At 38.7% G+C, this 23,017-nt stretch overlaps 1 protein-coding gene across 1 annotated transcript; it reads left to right on the top strand.

Annotated features, from left to right (window-relative positions):
• The first annotated feature begins 3,053 nt into the window (after nt 1-3,053).
• On the top strand, nt 3,054-18,839 carry smek1 (SMEK homolog 1, suppressor of mek1 (Dictyostelium)). Its single transcript, XM_055185956.2, has 15 exons — nt 3,054-4,126; nt 4,210-4,265; nt 4,469-4,567; nt 4,653-5,270; nt 10,236-10,313; nt 10,397-10,513; nt 10,695-10,811; nt 10,908-11,039; nt 11,156-11,258; nt 11,406-11,564; nt 14,610-14,779; nt 16,332-16,474; nt 16,589-16,779; nt 16,872-17,083; nt 17,478-18,839. Exons 1-15 carry the CDS (start codon nt 3,985-3,987, stop codon nt 17,595-17,597), a joined length of 2,457 nt encoding a protein of 818 aa, XP_055041931.1. The 5' UTR covers nt 3,054-3,984; the 3' UTR covers nt 17,598-18,839.
• The last annotated feature ends 4,178 nt before the right edge of the window (nt 18,840-23,017 follow it).

The following is a 23,017-nucleotide window of genomic DNA, read 5'->3' as shown; positions in this document are numbered from 1 at the left end:
CGTGAGTGCTTTACCATGTTAAGTCAATACAAAGACGTGAATAGGCATCCTGCAGCGTGGTACGCGCAAATGACGTTGTGTGAATGGGGCGCAATGTGCGAATTGAGTGTGTTGAAAAATCTGAACTTTAGATATTTGCACCGTGTTAACCAATCAGGAGCTTGCTCTAGTAGTGACGTGATTACAGGGAGCGAGCGGAGTCGCAGAAGCCCCTCCCATGACGCGAATTTCTGTGTGAATGTCTCAAATGACTAGAATTTCACACGCTAATTAAGCAAGTAAACTAAAAATGTGCAAGCGACCAATTACGCGCGAATAGCATGTTTTTGTCGCCTCTACCGCGGATGGTGTGAACGCACAGCAAGTGTGTGAATGAGGTTTATGAAAGTCAATGGTGCTCAAAAATGGTTTGTTTACAAACATTGCTTAAAATATCTTCCTTTGTGTTCAGCAGAACGAAGTTCATACAGGTTTGTTACAACATGAGGGTGAGTAAAGGATGCCAGAATTTTCATTTTTGGGTGCATTATCCCTTTAAACTAGGTGTGACAAGGACTGTAGTGTCGCGGAGACTAATTTTTTACTCATTCTAGGTTTTGCCATTTAAATTCAAATGTTTTCAAGTCTTTAATTTTGTGATTGTCATTTGTGTAAATTTCGGAATTGTCATGCCCATAAAGGAGAAATTTCACGTCCATAACGTTTCTTCCTCATGAATGGAAATCCAAAAATTAAAATAAACATTTTGGGGCAGTTTAATAAATGTAAGAGCTCTCCAAACTGAAAACAACTTGCACTGACATATCTTAAAATACATCAGTGCCCTTTGTTTTGCCTCAAAATACAAGTGATGTTTTTAGTAAGGTATGTTTGTTAAAACTAGTTATATTTCCTAATTAAATAAGGTCTAGTCATGGCTTAAGCTAATCCCTGTCTGGGAAACCACCTCTAAATGTTTTTTGCATAGTCATCATTTCTTAATTTTGTGGGTATTATTCCTTTTTGTTTGTGCCTTTTAATTCACAGAATTCCTACAAAGTATATTGTCTTCCAAACACAACTTATCATCTGTAATGCATGTATTTTCCTTCATCTTAAATAGAAAACTCGTAAATAGACTAATATGTTTCTGATGTCTGGACTCAGACTATCATCAGGGGGTTAACAAATGCATTCTCTGTGAATTTTTATTTCATGTTCGCAAATGTCACATCCTTAACACTGGAATTGCTCACATTCATTATATTTTCTACCACATATTCAAGGTCAAACTTTCATTTTTATATGTTTCCTTTTTAATAAAATGTCTGGTGAGCAAATGCACTTAGAAGTGCCATGTTCATGCTCTGAAGGTCTCTGTGACCCAGTACACTTGTGTGTAGCAATGTTGCTGGGGAAACCAGACCACACTTCAGTCTATTGTCACAATGATCTCTTAATAGTTATGTTTGGAAAATTGTGTGTAAAACTACTACAGGTAAGTACTACACTCTAAAAATGGCTGGGTTATTTTTTACCCATAATAGGTAAATATTGGACAGAACACACTGCTGGGTTAAAATTGATGTGCTTTCTACCCAATAAATACAGTAGAAAGCATATTTCATGTAGCCTCTATTGATGGTTGCCTGCTCATTACACTATATGTACACTACTTAGGTTGAAAATTTACCTAAAACCTACTTTGGATTTGCGTTCCTAGCTGTCAGAAGCTGGAAAATGGACATTCATTGTTAAAAGATGGCACAAAGGTTAACCTGCTTATGACCAGCAGACCTCTTGGTCAGCTTTATTATTACCCGTTTTTTTTCCAGTTGGTAGAACAAGTAAAACATATACACACAAATTTACCTCTGTGAAACCCCACTGGTCTTACGTTAAAGGGATAGTTCACCCAAAAATGAAAATTCTGTCATCATTTACTTAAGGAAGATTTTTTGAGAAATATTTGTAACCAAACCATTCGTGGACCTCATTTACTTACATAGTATTCTTTATTTCTATCACGGAAGTGAATGGGGTCCACAAACGATTTGGTTACAAACATTTCTCAAAATATCTTCTTTTGTGTTCATCAGAAAAAAGACATTTATACAGTTTGTAAAAAAATGAGAGTGAGTAAATGATGACAGAATTTTCAGTTTTGGGTGAACCATCCCATTAAAAAGCCTTAATTTATCTTTATCTGTATGGAACCTTAAGAGAATTATATCTTATGCTTATACATTATCCTCTCTGTATTGCCAAATAATGCCAAAATTATTCATAAATTCATAAATCATTACGTTTTATTTATATTCTCTATATTTATAATGAGAACAATCATTTAGCAAAGAAAGTGCTAGATTTGTAACGTAGCATTATAGTACCTGATACTATAATGAAGTAATAAAACACAAGCATTATGCTTTAAAATCATGTTTCCTTACATTTCTTGACCACCGGATTAACATCACCAGTTTAGGGGGAGATGCTACTCTCATTTCTATACGTTTGTGTTTGAGTCCTGACCATTTCTAAACTGGAACATACTTTGTGTGTCGCCATCGCAGCATGTTAAAGGCGAAAACTAATTCATGGCCATTATACACATGTTTGACACCCCTGATTTAAGTCATATTCAGAGGCTCCTCCTCCCTTTAAACAGCCAATAGCGTTTAGTTTACCTCACATTGATTGGTCAAAAAATCAGATGAGAAGCTGAGGTACAGAATGATGTCATAAAAAATAGTTTGTCTGTTCTGGCGGAAAAGAAAGTTAAAAGACTGTAAGTTCCTAAATCTCCTAAGTGCCAATTGTGTCAATGTTTTGTGTAGTTTATCATTAAACATAGTCATACTAAAATCCAAAAAACATTAATTTTGATTTCATGGGGACTTAAATGGCTGAACCCTCTATTTTAAACTAATAAAACTACAGTGTTTCAGCATATTTAACTATGTATTAATTTCAGGTACATAAAATAACAGCACTCTTCCTCCTCTATCACCAGTACTAGTGTTACGAAACGGCGTTTGTCATTTTGGCGTACTGTGTCTTTAAACTGTGGCGACGGCCCTGCGCCTGCAGCACAGGAAACCCCGTAGCGGCTTTCTGAGGGGACCCAAGATGGCCGAATCTTCACAGTGGGGCTAATAATTACTTTTCTTCAAGACGCTGCTATTTCATGGTGCTCGACGGTCGCGCTGACAATTTAACGTCCCGGAAAGTAAAACGAGCGAGTCTAGTTGAATAGTTGAGTCGGAAAATGTTGATCTTTGTGTGAAAAGACTGGCTGGTCCCTACGCGGCCCTTAGCCAGAATATGGCGGAATACTTGGTGAAAATATAGCTTAGCTTATTATGAACGCGCCATTTTATACACGACTTTCCACACATTTTCATTGAACGCGTTCGAGTATAATGATCAAATAACGCTGTCGGTACGTCTTTGGAGTTTATTCGCGTGCGGTTCTCTAATTTCTGGGTTAAAATGGCTCGCGCGAACAGATAGCCGGCTAGCTGAGGTGCTAGCTAAGCTAACCCCGTTTGACTGAATTAGTCGCAGCGTTAGCTTAGCAGAACTAGCTAAAAGTAAGGGGACACGGTGAGAAATAAACTGCATTCCTGTTTCTCTTGCATGCTTTTAAGCCAATATCTCACCTTTTCATCCATTTTAAAGGCGGAATAAAGATTTCAGTGGCTTGGTTTAAATATTTCAAAATATTGGGTATGTTGTGGAGAGTTTCGGCTGCAGACAGCAGCTAGCTGCCCATCGCTAGACTGGTAAGAATAATTCAATGCAATAACGTTACTTGAGTTTACGGAGATAGACACACAACAATATACGCATCAGCTCCGCCACAGGTTGCAAGTAAACGCCAAATCGTTTGCGGATCTGTGCACACACCGATCTTAAGGTTAGAAGACTTTGTTGCATTTCGTAAAGTGAGGGCTTTGAGTTTTATTAAATCAAGGGTCAAACCCTCGAGAGTTACTTGCAAGGATGACTGACACTCGTAGACGAGTAAAGGTGTATACTCTGAATGAGGACCGCCAGTGGGATGATCGGGGCACGGGACATGTGTCGTCTGCCTACGTGGAGAGGCTGAAAGGCACCTCTCTCTTGGTGCGCGCCGAAAGTGATGGTGGGTTTCAAAACACTACAAAGATGAGGTGCTTTATTCTTCATCCACATTATGAGTAAGGCAACATATTTTCTTTTAAACAGGTTCATTGCTGCTGGAGTCAAAGATCAACCCTAATACCGCCTATCAAAAACAGCAGGTTTTTATCAGACTAGTTCACAATTTTATGCTTTTAAATAGTACAATTTTGAGCATGTTTAATTCTTTAAGTAATATAATTGCTTACTGTAACTGAATCTGAACCTGTTTAGTTGTTTGTAGATTACTTCCTTGTTTTCTGTTAAGCTCATGTCCTTTTTGGGTATTTGTTGATGGATTGTGTTTTTTTTTATTCTTTTAAAGGATACATTAATAGTATGGTCTGAGGCTGAAAATTACGACCTGGCCCTCAGCTTCCAGGAAAAAGCTGGTTGTGATGAGATTTGGGAGAAAATATGCCAGGTGATTGTATATCTTATCCTGATGGTCATATCCGATTTTGGTCTTTTCTGCAATACTCTTCATTGTCTTCGTGGTCTGTTTTTAGGTCCAGGGAAAGGATCCCTCAGTAGACATCACCCAGGAGCTCATAGATGAATCTGAAGAAGAGCGCTTCGATGATATGTCATCTCCTGGTCTTGAACTCCCACCCTGTGAGCTTTCCCGGCTGGAGGAAGTGGCTGAGCTGGTGGCCTCGTCCTTACCTTCTCCATTACGGCGGGAAAAACTCGCCCTGGCGCTGGAAAACGAGGGCTACATCCGCAAGCTGCTAGAGCTTTTCCGTGTATGTGAGGACCTGGAAAACAGAGAAGGCCTGCATCACCTCTACGACATAATCAAGGGCATTTTCCTCCTTAATCGCACGGCTCTTTTCGAAGTCATGTTCTCTGAAGAATGCATCATGGATGTGATCGGGTGTTTGGAGTTCGACCCGTCGCTGCCCCAACCACGCAGACATCGAGAGTTCCTGACCACAACGGCACGCTTCAAAGAGGTCATTCCCATTTCAGACCCAGAGTTGCGACAGAAGATTCACCAGACGTATCGAGTGCAGTACATTCAGGACATGGTGCTACCCACCCCCTCTGTGTTTGAGGAGAACATGCTCTCTACCCTGCACTCCTTCATCTTCTTCAACAAAGTGGAGATTGTCGGCATGTTGCAGGTGGGTTTTCATACATGTTGAGATCAGTAATCGGTCCCTCCAGTTTTTTGCGATCGTGGAACACAGCACAAAATCAGCAAAATGTTGCGTTATTTTGCGATTTTGCATATTTTGTTATTTCGCCGCAAAATAATCACAAAAACTAAAAAAAGGTCTCATAATCTCTCTCTCCAGCATGCTACACCCCACAATTAACAGTCAATCACAATCTCTTGTGCACATGAGGACCGACCTGTTTTGCACTTGAACAGTCACATAGACGCATAATAACACACAAGTAAACACACATTTTAGGCAAACAGTAGTTTTAGACCTGTGGCTATTGTGCTTTACTTTAGGTCAGTCAATTTTAAACTCTTTAAAGAGATTACGTGATGCACCTCTCATATTTTTGGCAATAAGGATTAATTCATGTTCTTATCAAACATTTTTTTAACATTTGTGCAGCTGAAGTGGTTAATTATTTTAATACAATTTTACTTAAATCATACTGGCGACCCAGTTTTTATAACCACTGTTATGCTGTCTATGTTCATCAAAAAACCAAATCTTTATATTAATTTTTTTTCATATTTTCATTTTGTTCCTCTGTTCTTATTATAACACTGTTTACAATTTTTTTAATTACTTAAGAACTTCTTAATAATAATTTAATATTAGACAATTGGAATACTAAATAGTAGAAGGAAAAATAAATTTCTGCACACATTTCTGGAAAGTACTGCCGCAAAATCAGTCATTTTGATCGCAAAAATTACAAAAATAAATTGTGAAATCCTGGAGGGACTGAGTAATGAACTAACTACTAATTTAGTTACCACCATTATAATGCTGTTTAGGTGATATAATAATTTCCCAATTCACAGTACCTTCCAGTTTTGCTTATCACATACCAGCACATTCCATTTCAACAAATAAAATGCATCCTAAACTATTGCGATACAATGGATATGTTCAATAATTTGTGCGGCAACAAACTTGTTTTCATTATCTGAGCACATCTCTTTGGTTTTAGTGGGATGTCCTTGGTGGTTGAACTTTGGTTGCCTGTTGTAAAGGTCATGAGCCTTTATTGCTTTCACACTGAAAGCTTTACAGATGTATACAGAAAACAGTTTTGCATCGGGTGCACCATCTTTATTTTTTAAACAACTTCATTACAGATCAAAACATTTTGAATGACCATGCAAATATAGTATTTTATTTTAACTGTAGCTAATGCATAGAAATTTTATATACGTGCTTCTTTCTTACGCTTCTGTGAACCTCTTACAGTGGAAATGCTGTATACTGGGAGTGGAGTTGGAGGGAGGGGGCCTGTTTCCATGGCAACAGCTTTTTCATGTTCTTTAGAGCAATATCATGTGATGTCACAAACGCTTTGGCAGGCGTGTTGGATGATTATTTTCTGGAGTCTCAAACCTTCAGCCAGCATCAGTTCAGTATGCTTATTCTGTCCAGCTTTGCAAATAAATGAACATAAAAAAGCAGTATGTGCCATGATATTACCGTATCGCAGTTCTAGCTGTCTGTATTCTGATTGAATAAACAATCTACCATATAGGTAGATACTGCAAGCTGTTTTAAACTAAACATTTAGGTGTACTACTTTCCCATGACCGTGTATAGCAAACAATCTCTTTAATCTTTTGTATTCATGAAAAGTGATGAGGAAAATACAGTAGCTGTAACATGTTTAACCTTGATGCTGACATGCAGTGATCAAATATACATCACCAGGGGTGGTAAAAAAAAAATCTATATTGCAGTATCGACTGTGATATATAATTATTTATGTATTTTGCTTGTATTTCAAGACTGACAACAGAAATTTGGAACAGCAGCTGTGCTCAAAAGAGTGTGGAAAATCAAAAAAATATTTTCACAAGATCTTTTGCTATTAAAAATTATTTTAAGAGATTTATTTTCAAAGAAACTGACCACTTCAGTCTTGCAAGGGAGCTGAGTTCTTTTTGCATTCACATTGATCCTAAAAGTGGATTCAGTGCTGGTTTGCCGACTTTAGTTATAATAGAGTCGCAGTCTTGCACTTAATATCATTATTGTAACGTTGTTAAATATTTACATATTACATAATTTTATTATAATATTAATTATTCTATTAAATAATATAATTTTTTTATACAGTATTTTTCTTTTTCTTGCATTACTCGTTTTTTTCACACTCATCCCTCAATGCTTAGTTTTGGTAGAAAAGTAAAGTAGTTCACATTTACAATGTGTTTTTTTTTTTATATGCTTCCTATTTAGGAATGGATCTTCATGGTCCACTAATCAATTTGATTAGTTGTGGTGATCTGTTTGGCATTTTGACAGCATGCTGTGTTTTAGCCGTTAAACAATTTGCAGTGTTGAACCCTCTTTGGGTAATTTATCTGTCGTTAACGCTATGCCTTTTGCAAAATAATAATCACACTATAGGGCTTATTCGCAAACACCGGAAGTAGCTTACCGCGGCCATATTGTTGACAAGACATCTGTCCTGCCCCTAGCCGCACGTAGATTTGAGTTGAGTGTAGCAGTACCTCATGGCTTCATCTCGTAGGTATTAAGAGAAGATGAGCTTGATTGGTGTGGAACCATATCAAATAGACCCAATAGCCTTAAGTAAAGATCCGTCCTTATTGCCAGGCGTAACTTATCCGGATATTTATAACTACATCGTTCATACAGTATTCGCATACATCATACAAGCACTAAAAGGCTGTTCACATTATAACGATAACGATAACTATATTAGCGTCCACATCACCAAACGATACGTTTATGCTAATTCGCTCACGGCACTCGCGCAAATCACTTGCCTTTAATATTGCTTGTAAAAAAAAACTTTTGCAGATGTCCTCGACACGCTGCGTTTCGCGTAACCCTAAACAGTGAATCTAATAGTTTGTGTAATCTCTTACCTTTTGGCATAACAGTTAGTTAATGTAATAGATTAAAAAGCATTACGTAGTCAATTTTCACAGCAACTGCAGGTAATCTTATGTTATAGACCTCAGCAATTAATGCTATCAATGGTTTATCCTTCATCAGGTGGGAAAAATCGCTCAGAAAGTGATCCCAATGATGCCGTTCATTGTATCTGTATCGTTATATATATCGTTTTGGTGTGAGCTCCGCTATTGTCTTTAATATAAAACGATTTTCAAAACTGTATTTTTATAGTTATTTTTATAATGTGAACGGCCTTTAATTCCCTACCTAGTATCAATGCCAGACCTATTATTATGTTCATATAGTTATTAATACTAATTTAATAACTGTCTCAATTTATGGCAGCTTATTTGAAAGAGCAATTTCAGCCACTGCTTGCTTACAGCTAACCATATGTGATCAAATTATGGGGACAGACTTTGCTGTGAGGCATATATCCCTAACGTTACCTGTGGTAAAATGATGCGGACATACTTTGCTGTTGGGATTCTCTCCTTCGCTGGTTTAACTCCTCTGTCTCCTTCCTTTCATGTTTTCTGACAGTCGGTATCGCATAAAAACTAATTCCGGGGTTCTTTTTGCTGTTATTAGAATAGCCGTGTATTACACCACACACCATCGCGTGGTTTAAAAAAAATTACATTGATAATACCATGCATAATACCCACGCTGCCTCGCTTGTCAATTGACAGACTGACAGTTCTATGTCAACAACATGGCCGCCACGAATATTGATAACGTAGATCGAATAACTCCTATAGCATATCAGGATTTTGAGCACACTACCCCAGTCATCGTCTCATTCAGGTAGAAATTAGTTTACAATGGCTATGTTTACATGCACAAAATTTTGTCATTCCGACTAAATTTAATTCGATTGAAGGTTACGACGATACAGTTTACATGCACCCTAAACATTTCAATCTGATTTAAATGTTTGTTTACATGTACATTATATAGAATCCGAACGGAAAGTGTGCCCAAGCGCATAGCCAGGGTTGCCATATTCGTGCATCAAAACCATCCGAATGGACGTTCAGAACTAGCCCAAAAGCATCCCAATGACTATTCACAGCCCAAATACCAATAACTAATCAACAAAATCAATTACTCTTTAACCCGCAGAAAAAAAAAACTGCAGTCAGCATCTCAATATTTTCGAGTTCACGCTTTATCTCTGGATAAGTCAAAATTAAGTTGGAGAAAGTTGAGAAAGTTCAGATATAGGTAATGAAAACACACTTTCCAAGAGGCACGCTATTTTATTACTTTAAGTAGCCTAATGTTTTAAAAATATACATAAACGCTGCAGAATTTAGTACATTGCGTGTACAGACCCTTTTAATGTTACCTTAATAATGTGTGATGCTATTTCCTTGCTATTGCGTGTTTCTGTGACGAGAATCATGTGATACGAGTAAATATAATACGTGAACTTGGAGCACAAATGTTCTGCGCATGTGCACAATGCATTTTTGCATCCGATTTAGAAAAATACTACAATTCACGCATTTACATGCATACTTTTCTCCTGCTGATTGGATCACAGATCGGAATAGACCACCCCCTTCAATACGATCCATATTTGCATCCGATCTTCCTCAATCGTATTAAGGTGTTTACATGAAGACTTTTCAATACGATTGAGCCATCAATACGATTACAAACAGATTATTTGGTTGCATGTAAACGTACCTAATGTGGCTGCAAATGTCTAAACCCTTTGATGCTCTCTGTGATTTACAGAAATTGAATGTGGATCTGGTGCAGCAAATCTAGGACAATAACATATTTGGTACATTTATGGTTGTGCTTTAAACAAAACTCTTTAAAGTGTATGGTTCAGCGGAAAGGTTGATTTCTGTGAGACATAAAGAAATATTACGTAGCTTTTCTTTGAGCTCATTGCCCTATGACAAACATGACTCATGTAACAGATTTGGTTTATGTGGTTAGATAACTAGATCTTACAATTTCTGATTAGTCTGGTTGATTTCTTGTTTTCAGGATGATGAGAAATTTTTGACTGAGCTCTTTGCGCAGTTAACCGATGAAGCCACAGATGACGACAAACGACACGAACTGGTACGATAACCTCATTATTAATATATGCATCAAACTTCCTGTATACAAGTAATTCCTGTCATTCTGATGTTGTTTTTTTCCAGGTAAATTTCCTGAAGGAGTTTTGTGCATTCTCCCAAACATTACAACCACAGAACAGGGATGCATTCTTCAAAACGCTGTCCAACATGGGAATCCTGCCAGCGCTGGAAGTTATTCTTGTGAGACATTTTTGCAATTGCAATGAGATGGAAAATTTTTGTGGAAAAGCTTGTCATTTGAAATCTATAGTTGTGTCCTTTTTATTGTACTTTAAAAAAATATGAAGTTATGTAAAGAACAGGTTCTGCAACATACACCTGTGCTGTGTTTACTAACATACACGTGATTTGGTTGTAAAAGGGCATGGACGATGTACAGGTGCGTGGAGCAGCCACTGATATCTTTTCTTACCTGGTGGAGTACAACCCCTCTATGGTGCGAGAGTTTGTTATGCAGGAGTCTCAACAGAATGATGATGTAAGTTGCACATGCTACAGTAAACATTCAGACTGGACAAGCCATCTGTTAGTCATGCCTGTTTAACTTTTACTGCCTGTTTGTCTTCGTTCAAAGGACATTCTGTTGATAAATCTGATCATTGAGCATATGATCTGTGACACGGACCCAGAGTTGGGTGGAGCCGTACAGCTAATGGGGTTGCTCAGGACACTAGTGGACCCGGAAAACATGCTTGCGACTGCTAATGTGAGAAGAACTGTAATTTAAATGTGTATTTGATATGAGGAAAACCACACTGTTAGTAATGTCCTTAGGTACTACTCATGTATATAGATTGTAATATTGCAACTGATTCCTTGCAGAAAACCGAGAAGACCGAGTTCTTGAGTTTCTTTTACAAGCATTGCATGCACGTGCTTTCTGCTCCGCTTCTTGCCAACACCACAGAGGACAAACCCAGCAAAGGTAAGATGCAAGTGATGTTTGTGTGCATGTGCATATGTGTAGACTGGATGTTCCGGTAGATTTAAAAATTATTTTTAGTTTGCAATTGACATTAGAAGAGCTATTTAAAGACTTAATCACCATTTATCTCTGTTTCCATCCTGTCAGATGATTTCCAGACGTGTCAGCTGCTTGCTCTGATCGTCGAGCTCCTCACCTTCTGCGTGGAACATCACACGTATCACATAAAGAACTACATCATTAACAAGGACATCCTGCGCAGAGTCCTGGTGCTCACCGCATCTCAACACGCTTTCTTAGCCTTATGTGAGTATAGGCGCACACACATGCTGACTTTAAAGACAACATGAAAAGACTTTACCAATGTATTTAGATTAATATTTCTGAAATTAAACTGTTTAGTGGGGCTTGATTTTTATCTAGATTTTGATTGTATTGTGAAGAAGTTGGCAATGATATTTGTTGTGATGGTAAGTGTTAAATTTATAATATTTAAAATATAAGGGAAAAGATTTTGTTTTTGATGCAGAGAAAGTTTTATTATATTGATAATGTGCATTGATGGATCATGAACAAAAAACTGGTTTACACTTTACAATAAGGTTGTATTTGTTAACAATTAGTTAATGTATTAGCTAACATGAACTAACAAAAAACAATACTTCTACAGCATTAATAATCTTAGTTCATGTTAAAGGATAATTCCGGTATTTAACACTTTGAGTCTCATTTCTGGTTTGTTTTGGATGAGCTACAGTGATGGACACTGAAATTTTGACAATGGGTCGTGTCTTGACTTTTTGACTCGTTTAGACGTCTCTTGACTGCTTCAGTCATTAAAACAACACTTAACATTCATTTTCAAAACTGTGCTACTTACCGAGTGGTTTGTGGTGTTCGTTGATGATTAAAAACAAATATATTGTCGCAATGTATGATTTCAATCCGTGTTATTTGCTATAGTGGAACTATTTTTTCAGATACCTCACAACTGCGTATATACTTCCGCTCTATATTTGAGTCTGAAGCGTTAGCACACTCCCGACCACTTGATGGTGACAACCACTTTGCCGTACAAGGACGCTGAACCGAACTCGGTGTCTAGCATATAGACAGTCACAATCAAGCTCAACTTCAAACCTAAGGCTGGTCACTGAGCCATTAAATATGGGAAAAATTTCTTCTGAGAGAAACCGAGCAAAAAAACTACAACCACATGTAAACAGACCCTTTTCCGTTTCCCGGCTGCGGAGTGATATATCAGCGAGCAATGAGTCTTCCAAGAGAAGTCAATGTAATTTTACAAAATGCCAAATAAAACACGACAGAAACTGTATTTCGCTACACAACTTGTTTTTAATCATCAACGAACACCACAAACCACTCTGTGAGTAGCACTAACTTTACTAATATTTACTAATACAACCTTATTGTAAAGTGTTACCACAAACTGACTTTTCATTAAAAATGGGATAAGATTTTGGACTTCATATTTAGTTTGCCTGTGTCAATCTGTTTTATACAAATGAGACTAAAGTAATAAGTCCCTTTCACACATACAGTCTTTACTGGTAATTTACTGGTAAATTGCAGTTAACAGGTCATGTGTGAACAGAACCTTTCTGGTATATCAGTGCTGCCAATTTACCAGTAAGAGGTTGTAAGATAACCAGTAATTTACCGGTAAGCGGCGCGCTATGTGTGAACAAAAAATGTAGATTACCCGCATTTAGAACGGACAACGTCAAAGCGCGCTGATAGCTTCGGGCCAATCATAAAGTTTTGAAACGGATGACGCGTTTACCCCCACACTGTTTACGGATGTTTCCACACACACTGCTTAGAAGTCGAGCACACCTGAAGTTAATGTCCACATTTCTTCACAAAAATTGTTTAAAACATATATTTGCCGAATTGCCAACGTTCTTAGCACGCATTCTGTGAAGCCTAATGTGCAAACAATACTGTTGTTTAAGACGCAGTTTCGGTTTGACGTCACCTAATGCAATGTTGTTTGGTCACGAGCAACTTTGTGACCATCAGCGTTTGCCACGAGCAGTTTATGGTTATTTACCGGAATTACTGTGTGAAAGAGGCTATAGTCTGGGGTAAGCAGCTGTTATATAATGTTTATAGTAAATTTGAATGACTGTGAACTCCAACAGTCAAAGTGGAAAGTGAGAAACGCGTGATTTTATTACTCAATACTTGTCACACTGAACATTCAAACCGCATCATCCATAACACCAAAAATCAGTGATGCTAATCCAACTTCACAATTATAGGCTTTGTTACACTATTATTATAACACATGGAGGGGTCAATATAAAGGATCGCCCGATACCCGGGGCCAGTGTGAGAGGTGCTCGGGCCAGTAAACAGTGTTTTCGTGCCAGTGCTTCGCCCTCAGTCACTAAAATATATTTTCTGCCTGCCACAGAAAGCCTTTCAAACGTTAAAGGCGAGGTGCATGATTTTTGAAAAACACTTTGGGAAAGACAGTCCAATCTACTAACTGGCATCATTGGCTGGGTTGCGTATGTGTGGGGCGGGTCTATCAAAAGAAGGTCCAGATTCTATTGGGGTAGGGGCATGTTTGTGAGATCATGCACCCCACCTTTAACTTCAAAGCAATGTCTTGGGTCTTCTTCTACCTTGGGTGTTGGGAACACTGTTGCTTGTTAGGTCAACTGGTAGAGCAAAGAGATGTTAAAATGGCACCGGCTCCCTCTAATTATAAGGCCAGACGAAAATGTAATTATTTAACATTTTAGAAGCAAACATTTACTTTGTTAAACCATGACTAAAAAAAAACGCTATAATGTGTACCTTCAGTTTCCAGGTGAAGCAGACAAGCTGGGAGCCTTTTTCATTGGAACAAGCAACTACTGTAAACAAAACCTCTAAGCTGGTGTCTAAAAGCGTTGTTGATAACCCTTCATCTGGTCCACTGAACTTAATGGCCAGATGTATGAAAGAAGAGAATTTTAAGATAGACATATCAATACAGCATATTGTGTTTTATTAATATTGGTTCGTAACAAAGTAATCTTGTTGTAAGAGTTCTCTGCAGTAATTTCTGTGCAGTCAATCCTGATATACCTGGAACACTTGACCTGATAACAGTGAAAATTTTGGCAGGGCAAATGAAAACCTGAACCACTGGCCCGACCGGGCCAGTATAAAAAATCTTTTGCGTTGAGCCCTGACATGCCAAGTGATTCTAAATTTAGTGCCAGCAGCATTAATAATGAAAAATAATCCATTATTTAAAATAGATCTTAGAACTCACTGCTACCCTTTTGACCGAAATCCATTTTGGCTGCTAAATTGCAACTTTCTCTTTTATAGGTGCTTTGCGTTTCATGAGGAAAATCATTGGTCTGAAGGATGAGTTTTATAACAGATACATTATGAGGAACTTCCTGTTTGAGCCAGTGGTCAAAGCTTTCCTAAACAATGGATCCAGATACAACCTCATCAACTCAGCCATCATAGAGATGTTCGAGTATGTCAGAGTGGTAAGTACACTTATACTGATATATTGCCAAAATCAGACATGTTTATGTCTCAGCATTTGCACATCTGGGAGTGTGCAGTTACACGATAAAGGAATATTCCATTTTCTTAAAAGAAAAATCCAGATAATTTACTCACCACCATGTCATCCAAAATGTTGATGTCTTTCTTTGTTCAGTCGAGAAGAAATTATGTTTTTTGAGGAAAACATTGCAGGATTTTTCTCATTTTAATGGACTTTAATAGAGCCCAACATTTAATACTTAACACTAAACAGTTTTTTCCAACGGGGCAAACGAGGCATAAGGGTCTTATCTAGCGAAACGATTGTCATTTTTGACAAGAAAAACAAAAAATATGCACTTCTAAACCACAACCCCTCGTCTAGATCCAGTCCAGCGCGACCTAACGTAAATGCGTAGTGACATACGGAGGTCACGTGTTACATATATAAAACGCTAATTTGCGGACCATTGTAAACAATAAACTGACACAAAGACATTAATTAGTATCAGTTGACATACAACAACGTCGGTACGGTCCTCTTTCTCAACACATGTAAACACTGGGGCGGAGTTTCACGTTCGTCCTCTGTGACCTCTTGACGTCATGACGTATTGCGTGGGGTCGCGCTGGCGCATCACGACCGGATCTGGACGAGAAGTTGTGGTTTGAGGTGGATATTTTTTGTTTTTCTTGTCAAAAATCGTTTCGCTAGATAAGACCCTTGTGCCTCGTTTGGGATCGTGTGTGGTCCTGTGAAACTCCGTTGAAAAAAACTGTTAAGTGTTGAGTTAAGTATTAAATGTTGGGCTCTATTAAAGTCCATTAAAATGAGAAAAATCCTGCAATGTTTTCCTCAAAAAACATAATTTCTTCTCGACTGAACAAAGAAAGACATCAACAGTTTGGATGACATGGTGGTGAGTAAATTAGCTGGATTTTTCTTTTAAGAAAATGGACTATTCCTTTAATAACAAAACACTTAATACATGTAAACATAAATCTTGTGATGCTCCTGAACATACTCTAAGATGATCCGGAGCTCATTTAGCTACCTTACAATAAAGCATCGCTTAAGTAAAGTGACTAACCAGCTTGTGACATTGGTACCTGGTCATCGCATATTGAACAGTATTGACTTTTACTCAGGGGCAGCAGGTCAGGCTGTGTGCCATCTTCTGAAGCACAGAGACTTTACTTTGCTCCACTTATAAAGATTTGAGTGATGGAATAGCACATTGTACACATGGACCAGAGAAACAATGCAATAGCTTTCCATAAAGCAATCTTCCTTTGTTATCTGTCTTTCTCCCATGTCATTCCGGCCCTTTGGAGTCTTATGCATAGAGGTCTGCTCCAACATTTTTCTTTCAGTGCTGTCTGCACAATGTCTTAGGCTGGTTAATTTTGAAAATAAAGAGTTGAGAATTTACATTAAACCCTCCTGCACATATAGCTTGTGTACCCAGTTGTTCGTAAAATGATTGCATATAGCTAGATTAATAATTGTGATGACTTTGTGTATAATTGTTGCATTTTGTGTGCGCAAAGGAGGACGTGAAATCTCTGACAGCTCATATCATAGAAAACTACTGGAAGGCCCTGGAGGACGTAGACTATGTTCAGACATTTAAGGGACTAAAGCTTCGATATGAACAGCAGAGAGAAAGGCAGGACAACCCTAAACTTGACAGGTAAGAAGTCATTTCATGGATCAAGTATTAATAATTTTTGCATTGAATATGCATCTGCATATTGATTAATTGCGTTAAAAATAAATTAAATGATGTTGCTTGTGATTCTCCCAGCATGCGGTCAATTCTGAGAAATCACCGTTTTCGTCGGGACGCACGCACACTTGAAGATGAGGAGGAGATGTGGTTTAACACGGATGAGGAGGACTTGGAGGACGGTGAAGCTGTGGTGCCACCCTCGGATAAGATGAAAAGCGATGAGGACCTGATGGATCCCATCAGCAAATTCATGGAGAGAAAGAAATGTATGTGACTACGTATGATTCACCAGCTGCTTTGATAAATTAGGAGATTAGTTTGGAGTGTTCACTTGTTTTTCTCTCTCTCATTCCCTAAGTGAAAGAGTCGGAAGAGAAGGAAGTGTTGACAGGGAAGGCAAGCCTCTCAGGACGCCAGAGCCCCAGTTTTAAACTCTCCTTCTCTAGCTCCCCTAAACCCAGTCTGTCGTCTCCCCCAACCGCATCCCTCCACCCCGGTTCACCTGGTTCTCCAAGCTCGCCCGGGACAGGAGCCCGGAGCTCTCCCCCTACGGCAGCTGTCACCACTAAGGTTAGTCAATAATATTGAGGTACTAGTGCACATTTTTACATGATCACCAGTGATGCGCGGGTTAATGTATAAACAACCCACACCCGACGGGCGCTTTCAACTAACCCGTCTGCAACTCAGACTGCAAAAAATAAAATATTGTACCCGGCCTACTTTTTGGCCCGCATTTTTTAAAAGTATTAATTTTTTAAAATAGTTAATTGGCATCTTTATATCAAACGACCCGACCGGCCGCGTCCCGAATATCATAAAAAATATTTTTGCATGACTCGTAACCTCATTTTGTATCAACCCGCCCATCACTGACGATCACTAGAGTTTTACATATTAATTTAAAATGTCTTTTATGAATTACCTGAATGTTTTGATATATGACACCTGTTTCCCACTGCAGGGAGGTCTGGTGGGTTTGGTGGATTATCCTGATGATGATGAAGAGGACGAGGATGAGGAAGATGCAGACAGTAAAGAAGAAAGTCCTCCTCTGTCCAAGAAATCCAAGCTGAGCTCCTAAAGCACTCCCTCTTCAGTCAGCAAAGCAACGCTCGACGGGAGCTTTGTCCAGAGACTATTGCAGCGCTCAGCCTAGAACTCAAAACTGAAACAAAATGAATGAATACACAAACGAATGGATAAATGAACGAATGCAGCCCCCCGCAGGAGTCCATGGGGCGCTATGTGAGGAACAGAGGAAGGGAGAGCGAGAGAGAAGATTCGGCCACAGAGCGAAAAGGTGAATGTCTCCACGCGGAGTTTGTCCAAGTGCCAATCTGAGAGCGAGAGAGAGAGAGCGAAAAAGGACTCGCGAAACGGATGGAGAGAGCGAAGATGAAACTGTGGTTTGGACAAAAGGATTTAACAAAAATGAATTTCAACTAAGCTAAATGAACTGGGGGGTGAAAAAGACCTCGCGCACTCAGACTCTCAAAGCTGTTGCCCCACAGAGCGTCCCAGGCTTGGACCAGGACACACTGCCCCCCTCTCAGGGAAGGACCTCACATGACCCAATTGGGCCAGCCAATCCACACCCACCACTCACCTTTGCTGACTCCATCTCCATTTCTTTCTCTCCTTCCTCTAGCCCCTTTTCTCTTGCCTTTTTTTCTTGATCTTTTTTCCTTTTTTGAGTTTCTAGGGCCAGGCGGGACACTAGGGAGCAAAGAGAGGTCTGTGTCGTCATTGTTTATGATGTCACCGTTGTTCTTGTGGCTCAGCGGAAGTTCTTCCTCTTTCAAAGCCAGCAGTTTCCCCCTTTTCTGATTCAGTTCTTCTCTCCTCTCATTTTTTTAAACGACACAAGAGACCTGCCTTTAATGTTCAGGATGTTTTCAGCCGCACTTGAACAGGTTTTTAAAACCTCAGTGGGGAGATAATTTTACCCTTTTTTGCCCTTCAAAACTGCAGATTTTTTTGGAAAATTTGTAAGCCCGTCTTGATTAAAGATTGAGTGGAACTCTAGATGTGATCGGTTTTTGTCATATCTTCATTTTTTTCTTTTACATGAGTGTACTCTTAGTTGTTCGGTATATTTGGGACCATTAAAAGATCTTTGCTGTAGTAGATCGCTCACGGTTGTGCTGGTTCCCTGTATCATGTCAACTGTGCTGATATTTTGTCTTTTGGGATTTCGTCACTGAAATATTTTGATCCTCCTGTCTGCTTAGTCTGAATACATCAGTGGAGAATCTTGCCTCTACTTGACAGAGTCTTGCTAAACAACCTGCACACAATTAAAGATAAGTTTTTATTTTCTGAATTATCATTTGTTTTACTTTGAGTGTTTTCAAGTACAGTTTTATGCATCACGAACATGCTATACACATAATCTTAGTTCAAGTAGTTGAGGATGGAGTGCAGGCAAGTGTTCACTAGAGGGCGCACTTCACCTTAACTTAGCAATAGGTGCACACTTGAAACGAGGGCCACAAAGAGAGGCAAACAATTGGCACCGGTTTAGTCAATTTTCTTTGGAAGGGTCCAGGTGGTTTGCTCGCCACCGTGTCGTCCGGAATGTTGGTGTCTTTCTTTGTTCAGTCGAGAATAAATTGTTTTTTGAGGAAAACATTCCAGGATTTTTCTCATTTTAATGGACCTCAACACATAATGGTTTTAATGCAGTTTAGAATTGCAGCTTCAAGGGACTCTAGATGATCTCAGACGAGGCATAAGGGTCTTATATAGCGAAACGATTGTCATTTTTGACGAGAAAAATAAAAAATACGCACTTTTGGACCACAACTTCTCGTCTGTCTGTGGTCCTGTGGCGCGCCAGCGCGACTTCACGTATCGAAACTACGCCCAAGTGTTTACAAGTGTGGAGAAAGAGGCCCGTCTCGACGTTGTTGTATGTGGAATGATACTAATTAATGTATTTGTGTCAGTTTATTGTTTAAAATGGTCCGCAAATGTGCATTTCATATATGTAACACGTGACCTTTCCACGGCATTACGCAATTACGTGGGGTCGCGCTGGCGTGTCGCGGGACCGGGGATGGACGAGAGGTTGGGGTTTAAAAGTGCTTTTTTTTTTTTCTTGTCAGAAGAATAAGACCCTTGTCATAGGACCCTTGTGCCTCGTTTGGGGTCCTTTGGGGTCCTTTGAAGCTCTGTTGAAACTGCAATTTTAATGTTGGGGTCCATTAAAATGAGAAGAATCCTCAAAAAAACATAATTTCTTCTCGACTGAACAAGGAGGGACGTCGACATTTTGGGTGGCATGGTGGTGAGTAAATTATCTGGATTTTTTTTTTTTTTTTAAGAAAATTGACTAATCCTTTAAGCGTTTTTATGGGGTGTGACAACCATTTGCACAAACAAAATCATATTTTAATATAAGCAAATCCGTTTACCAAAGTCCTGGTCTGTTTTTAGCTTTAACATTGAATAAATTGTATTGAATACTCTATTTACTTCAATAAGTTGAATGTCCTCATGTCCTCTTAAAAAGCAATATGTCTCATCTTTGAGACGATGCCCATTTAAACAACACGCACCTGTTATTACCCATGCAGTGACTTGGCACACCCCGTAGTGTAAATCAAACAATGCCATGTGCCTTTTAATTAGAAATGTTACCGTGACCAATCAAACCATACAAACACTCTCAGGGTCCGGCTCATCTTCGTCCCACAGCAGTCAGATCAAGTGCGTATGGCAGTTCCTCAAAGGAGATTTGCTGTGCCAACATCACTGCACGGACTGAAGCGAGTGTCTCCCTCGTTGTGTGGGGTGGTCTGCGACTTTATTTATAGAGAGGATTACTGGTCCTTTCCTTTGGCACGCGACGGTGCCAGTGTGCATCAAGCCTGTTAAGATGCCAATCGAGAGATTCTACAGATGTGCCTTTTGATCTGAAACCACCCAGACATTGAATAAAAAATATGTAAATAATGCAGCCAATCAAAAATAGGCTGATGGTTTAACGGATTTGTTTTGACTCAACCTGCTGAAGTTACATTGATGGTCCAGTTTGATTTTTGCTGGTCTAGGTGGTCTTCCTGCTGAAAAAAATGTAATGGTTTCCATTACAAATACCATTATCAGCTGTTTACCATTAAAACCATTACATTTATTCCAGTAGGATTTAATGGTGTTTATTGGTTCACATCTGCCACAGTAACATCCAACACATTAGCAGTAAGGACCATTATATTTTCCATTAAATACAATTAAGAGCAGGCTAAAGCACGCACATCAATTTAAATAGGGTGCTCGACAAAAAAACGTAGTAGTAATGATGCAAAGTCGGCAACACCAAAGCTCCAAAAAGATCAAAAATGTTTATTAATTAAAAACAGTGCTAGGCATCAGGTAACGTTTCGAGCACGCAGGCTCTTCATCAGACAAACTAGCCCAGCTGCTCAACCACTATTTATACACATACCACCAGGTAATGAGGTGTCACATGATCAAACCAATTTGACAAAAACGAAAAATAATTCTTATATATAACAATGAGAAATGATCAATAACAAAATAGAATAAAGGAGAAAATAATAATGAAAATAAACGAAAACAACTGGAAAATGCACAATGCACAAAACAAACAGATACCAAGTATTGCGTAAATCACAGCTGATCACCACAAAAATGTCAAAAGTATAAAAACTTGTATACATTAAAGAAAAGGACGAATATCAAATTCTTCATTTAAACCTTTTGGTGACAATGTGTTTAATGTGTAAATCCAATACAGCTCACGCTGTAAAAGCAATTTATTAATGTCACCACCACGGCGTGGATATTTAACTTGCTCAATGCCAATGTACTGCAGAGTGGAAACAGAGTGTCTCAAATCAGTAAAATGCTGTGCAACCGGACTTTTTGGGTCGCGATGTCTAATCGCACATCGATGTTCAGAGATACGAGTTTTTAAAGGTCTGCTGGTTTTTCCGATGTAACACAACCCACAAGGGCACCGCAAAAGGTAAATGACGTTAGCCGTCTTGCAAGAAATAGTGCCTCTAATCTTAAATATTTTTCCTGTGTGAGGGTGTGTGAAAGTCAAGGTCTTGTATGTAAAATTGCACTGTTGGCAGTTGCCACATCTGTAATTTCCATCAGGTATTTTATCTAAGAAATGACTCGGTGGTTTCAAATCAGCTCTAACCAAGATGTTTCGGAGATTAGGAGTTTTCTTATACACTACGCGGGGAGGTTTTTCAAAACATTTCTTAAGATTGGGATCGCTTTCCACAATATGCCAATGTTTCAATAAAACCTTCTGAATGCTCATAGAGACGGGCGAATATTGGATGTAACAATTCAAACGCCGGTCAACTATTTTAGTGTTCTTAACAAGACTATCATGTTGTGAAACATCTTTAAAACGAGTGACCGCCGACTGAATCCACTCTTCATTGTAAGATCTTTGTCTGAATCTCTCTGATAAAATTAGAGATTGTTGTCGAAAATCGTCATCACTACTGCAAATGCGGCGGACCCGACTCAATTGGGAAATAGGTAACGACCGTTTTAAAGATATAGGGTGATAGGATTGTCCATGTAATATAGTGTTACGGTCAGTAGGTTTTCGATACAGGGTGGTTTCAATGCCCAATGCAGTGTTAAGAACAAGTACATCCAAAAAATTCATTTTCTCATGATGAAATTCCATAGTGAATTTTAAAGCATTGCAGTTATCATTAACCCAACTATGAAATTGCAATAGTGCAGGTTCAGTACCACTCCATATCATGAAAACATCATCAATGTATCTCTTCCATAAAACAATATGTTTGAAAAAGTCATTGATCTCAGGCTTAAAAACAAACTGATGTTCAAATAACCCACAGAATAAAGATGCAAAACTTGGAGCCATCTTAGACCCCATGCTTACCCCTGAAATCTGCAAGTAGTAATCTGACCCAAACAGGAAATAATTGTATGAGAGTACCAATTTGGCCAACTCAATCAAACATGCAGTACTAGGAACTTGACTAGGACGTTGATCCAGAAAAAATTTAATAGCCTCTAGCCCTCCCAGAAAAGGAACATTGGTGTAAAGTGATTCGACATCCATTGTGACTAAAAGTACAGGACACTCAGGTAACGTCACATTCTTAATCAGTTGAATAAAGTCCATAGTGTCTCTAATGTAAGAGGGTAAAGAAGTTACCAAAGGTTGTAAATGAAAATCAACGAAAGACGAAATTTTTTCTGTAAGTGACCCGATAGCTGCCACTATGGGTCTGCCAGAAGGAATGTCCTTATAAGGTTTGTGAATTTTAGGCAGAGTATATAATACAGGTGTGATCGGATGCTCAACAACCATATATTCATATTCATGTTTGGTCAGTGAACCTGAATCAACGAAATGTTTTAAAGTGTCATGTACAGCTGCTTTGTACTGGGCCAATGGATTCGTATTCAACTTTTTATAAAAGGCTGAATTAGACAATTGTCTATGAATTTCACTTTCGTAGCTTTGTCGAT

The sequence above is a fragment of the Misgurnus anguillicaudatus genome, chromosome 18 (genome assembly GCF_027580225.2).
Source record: "Misgurnus anguillicaudatus chromosome 18, ASM2758022v2, whole genome shotgun sequence".
Taxonomy (NCBI): Eukaryota; Metazoa; Chordata; class Actinopteri; order Cypriniformes; family Cobitidae; genus Misgurnus; species Misgurnus anguillicaudatus.
The sequence above is the reverse complement of the archived record's forward strand: the minus strand, read 5'-3'. Positions and strand labels throughout refer to the sequence as shown.

Bases quoted from the DNA above. Each gene is read 5' to 3' on its own strand.
- smek1 (XM_055185956.2), top strand. From the start codon at position 3,985: ATGACTGACACTCGTAGACGAGTAAAGGTGTATACTCTGAATGAGGAC. The intron at 4,127-4,209 runs GTGGGTTTCAAA...TCTTTTAAACAG, and splicing joins GGTGCGCGCCGAAAGTGATG to GTTCATTGCTGCTGGAGTCA. The intron at 5,271-10,235 runs GTGGGTTTTCAT...TCTTGTTTTCAG, and splicing joins AGATTGTCGGCATGTTGCAG to GATGATGAGAAATTTTTGAC.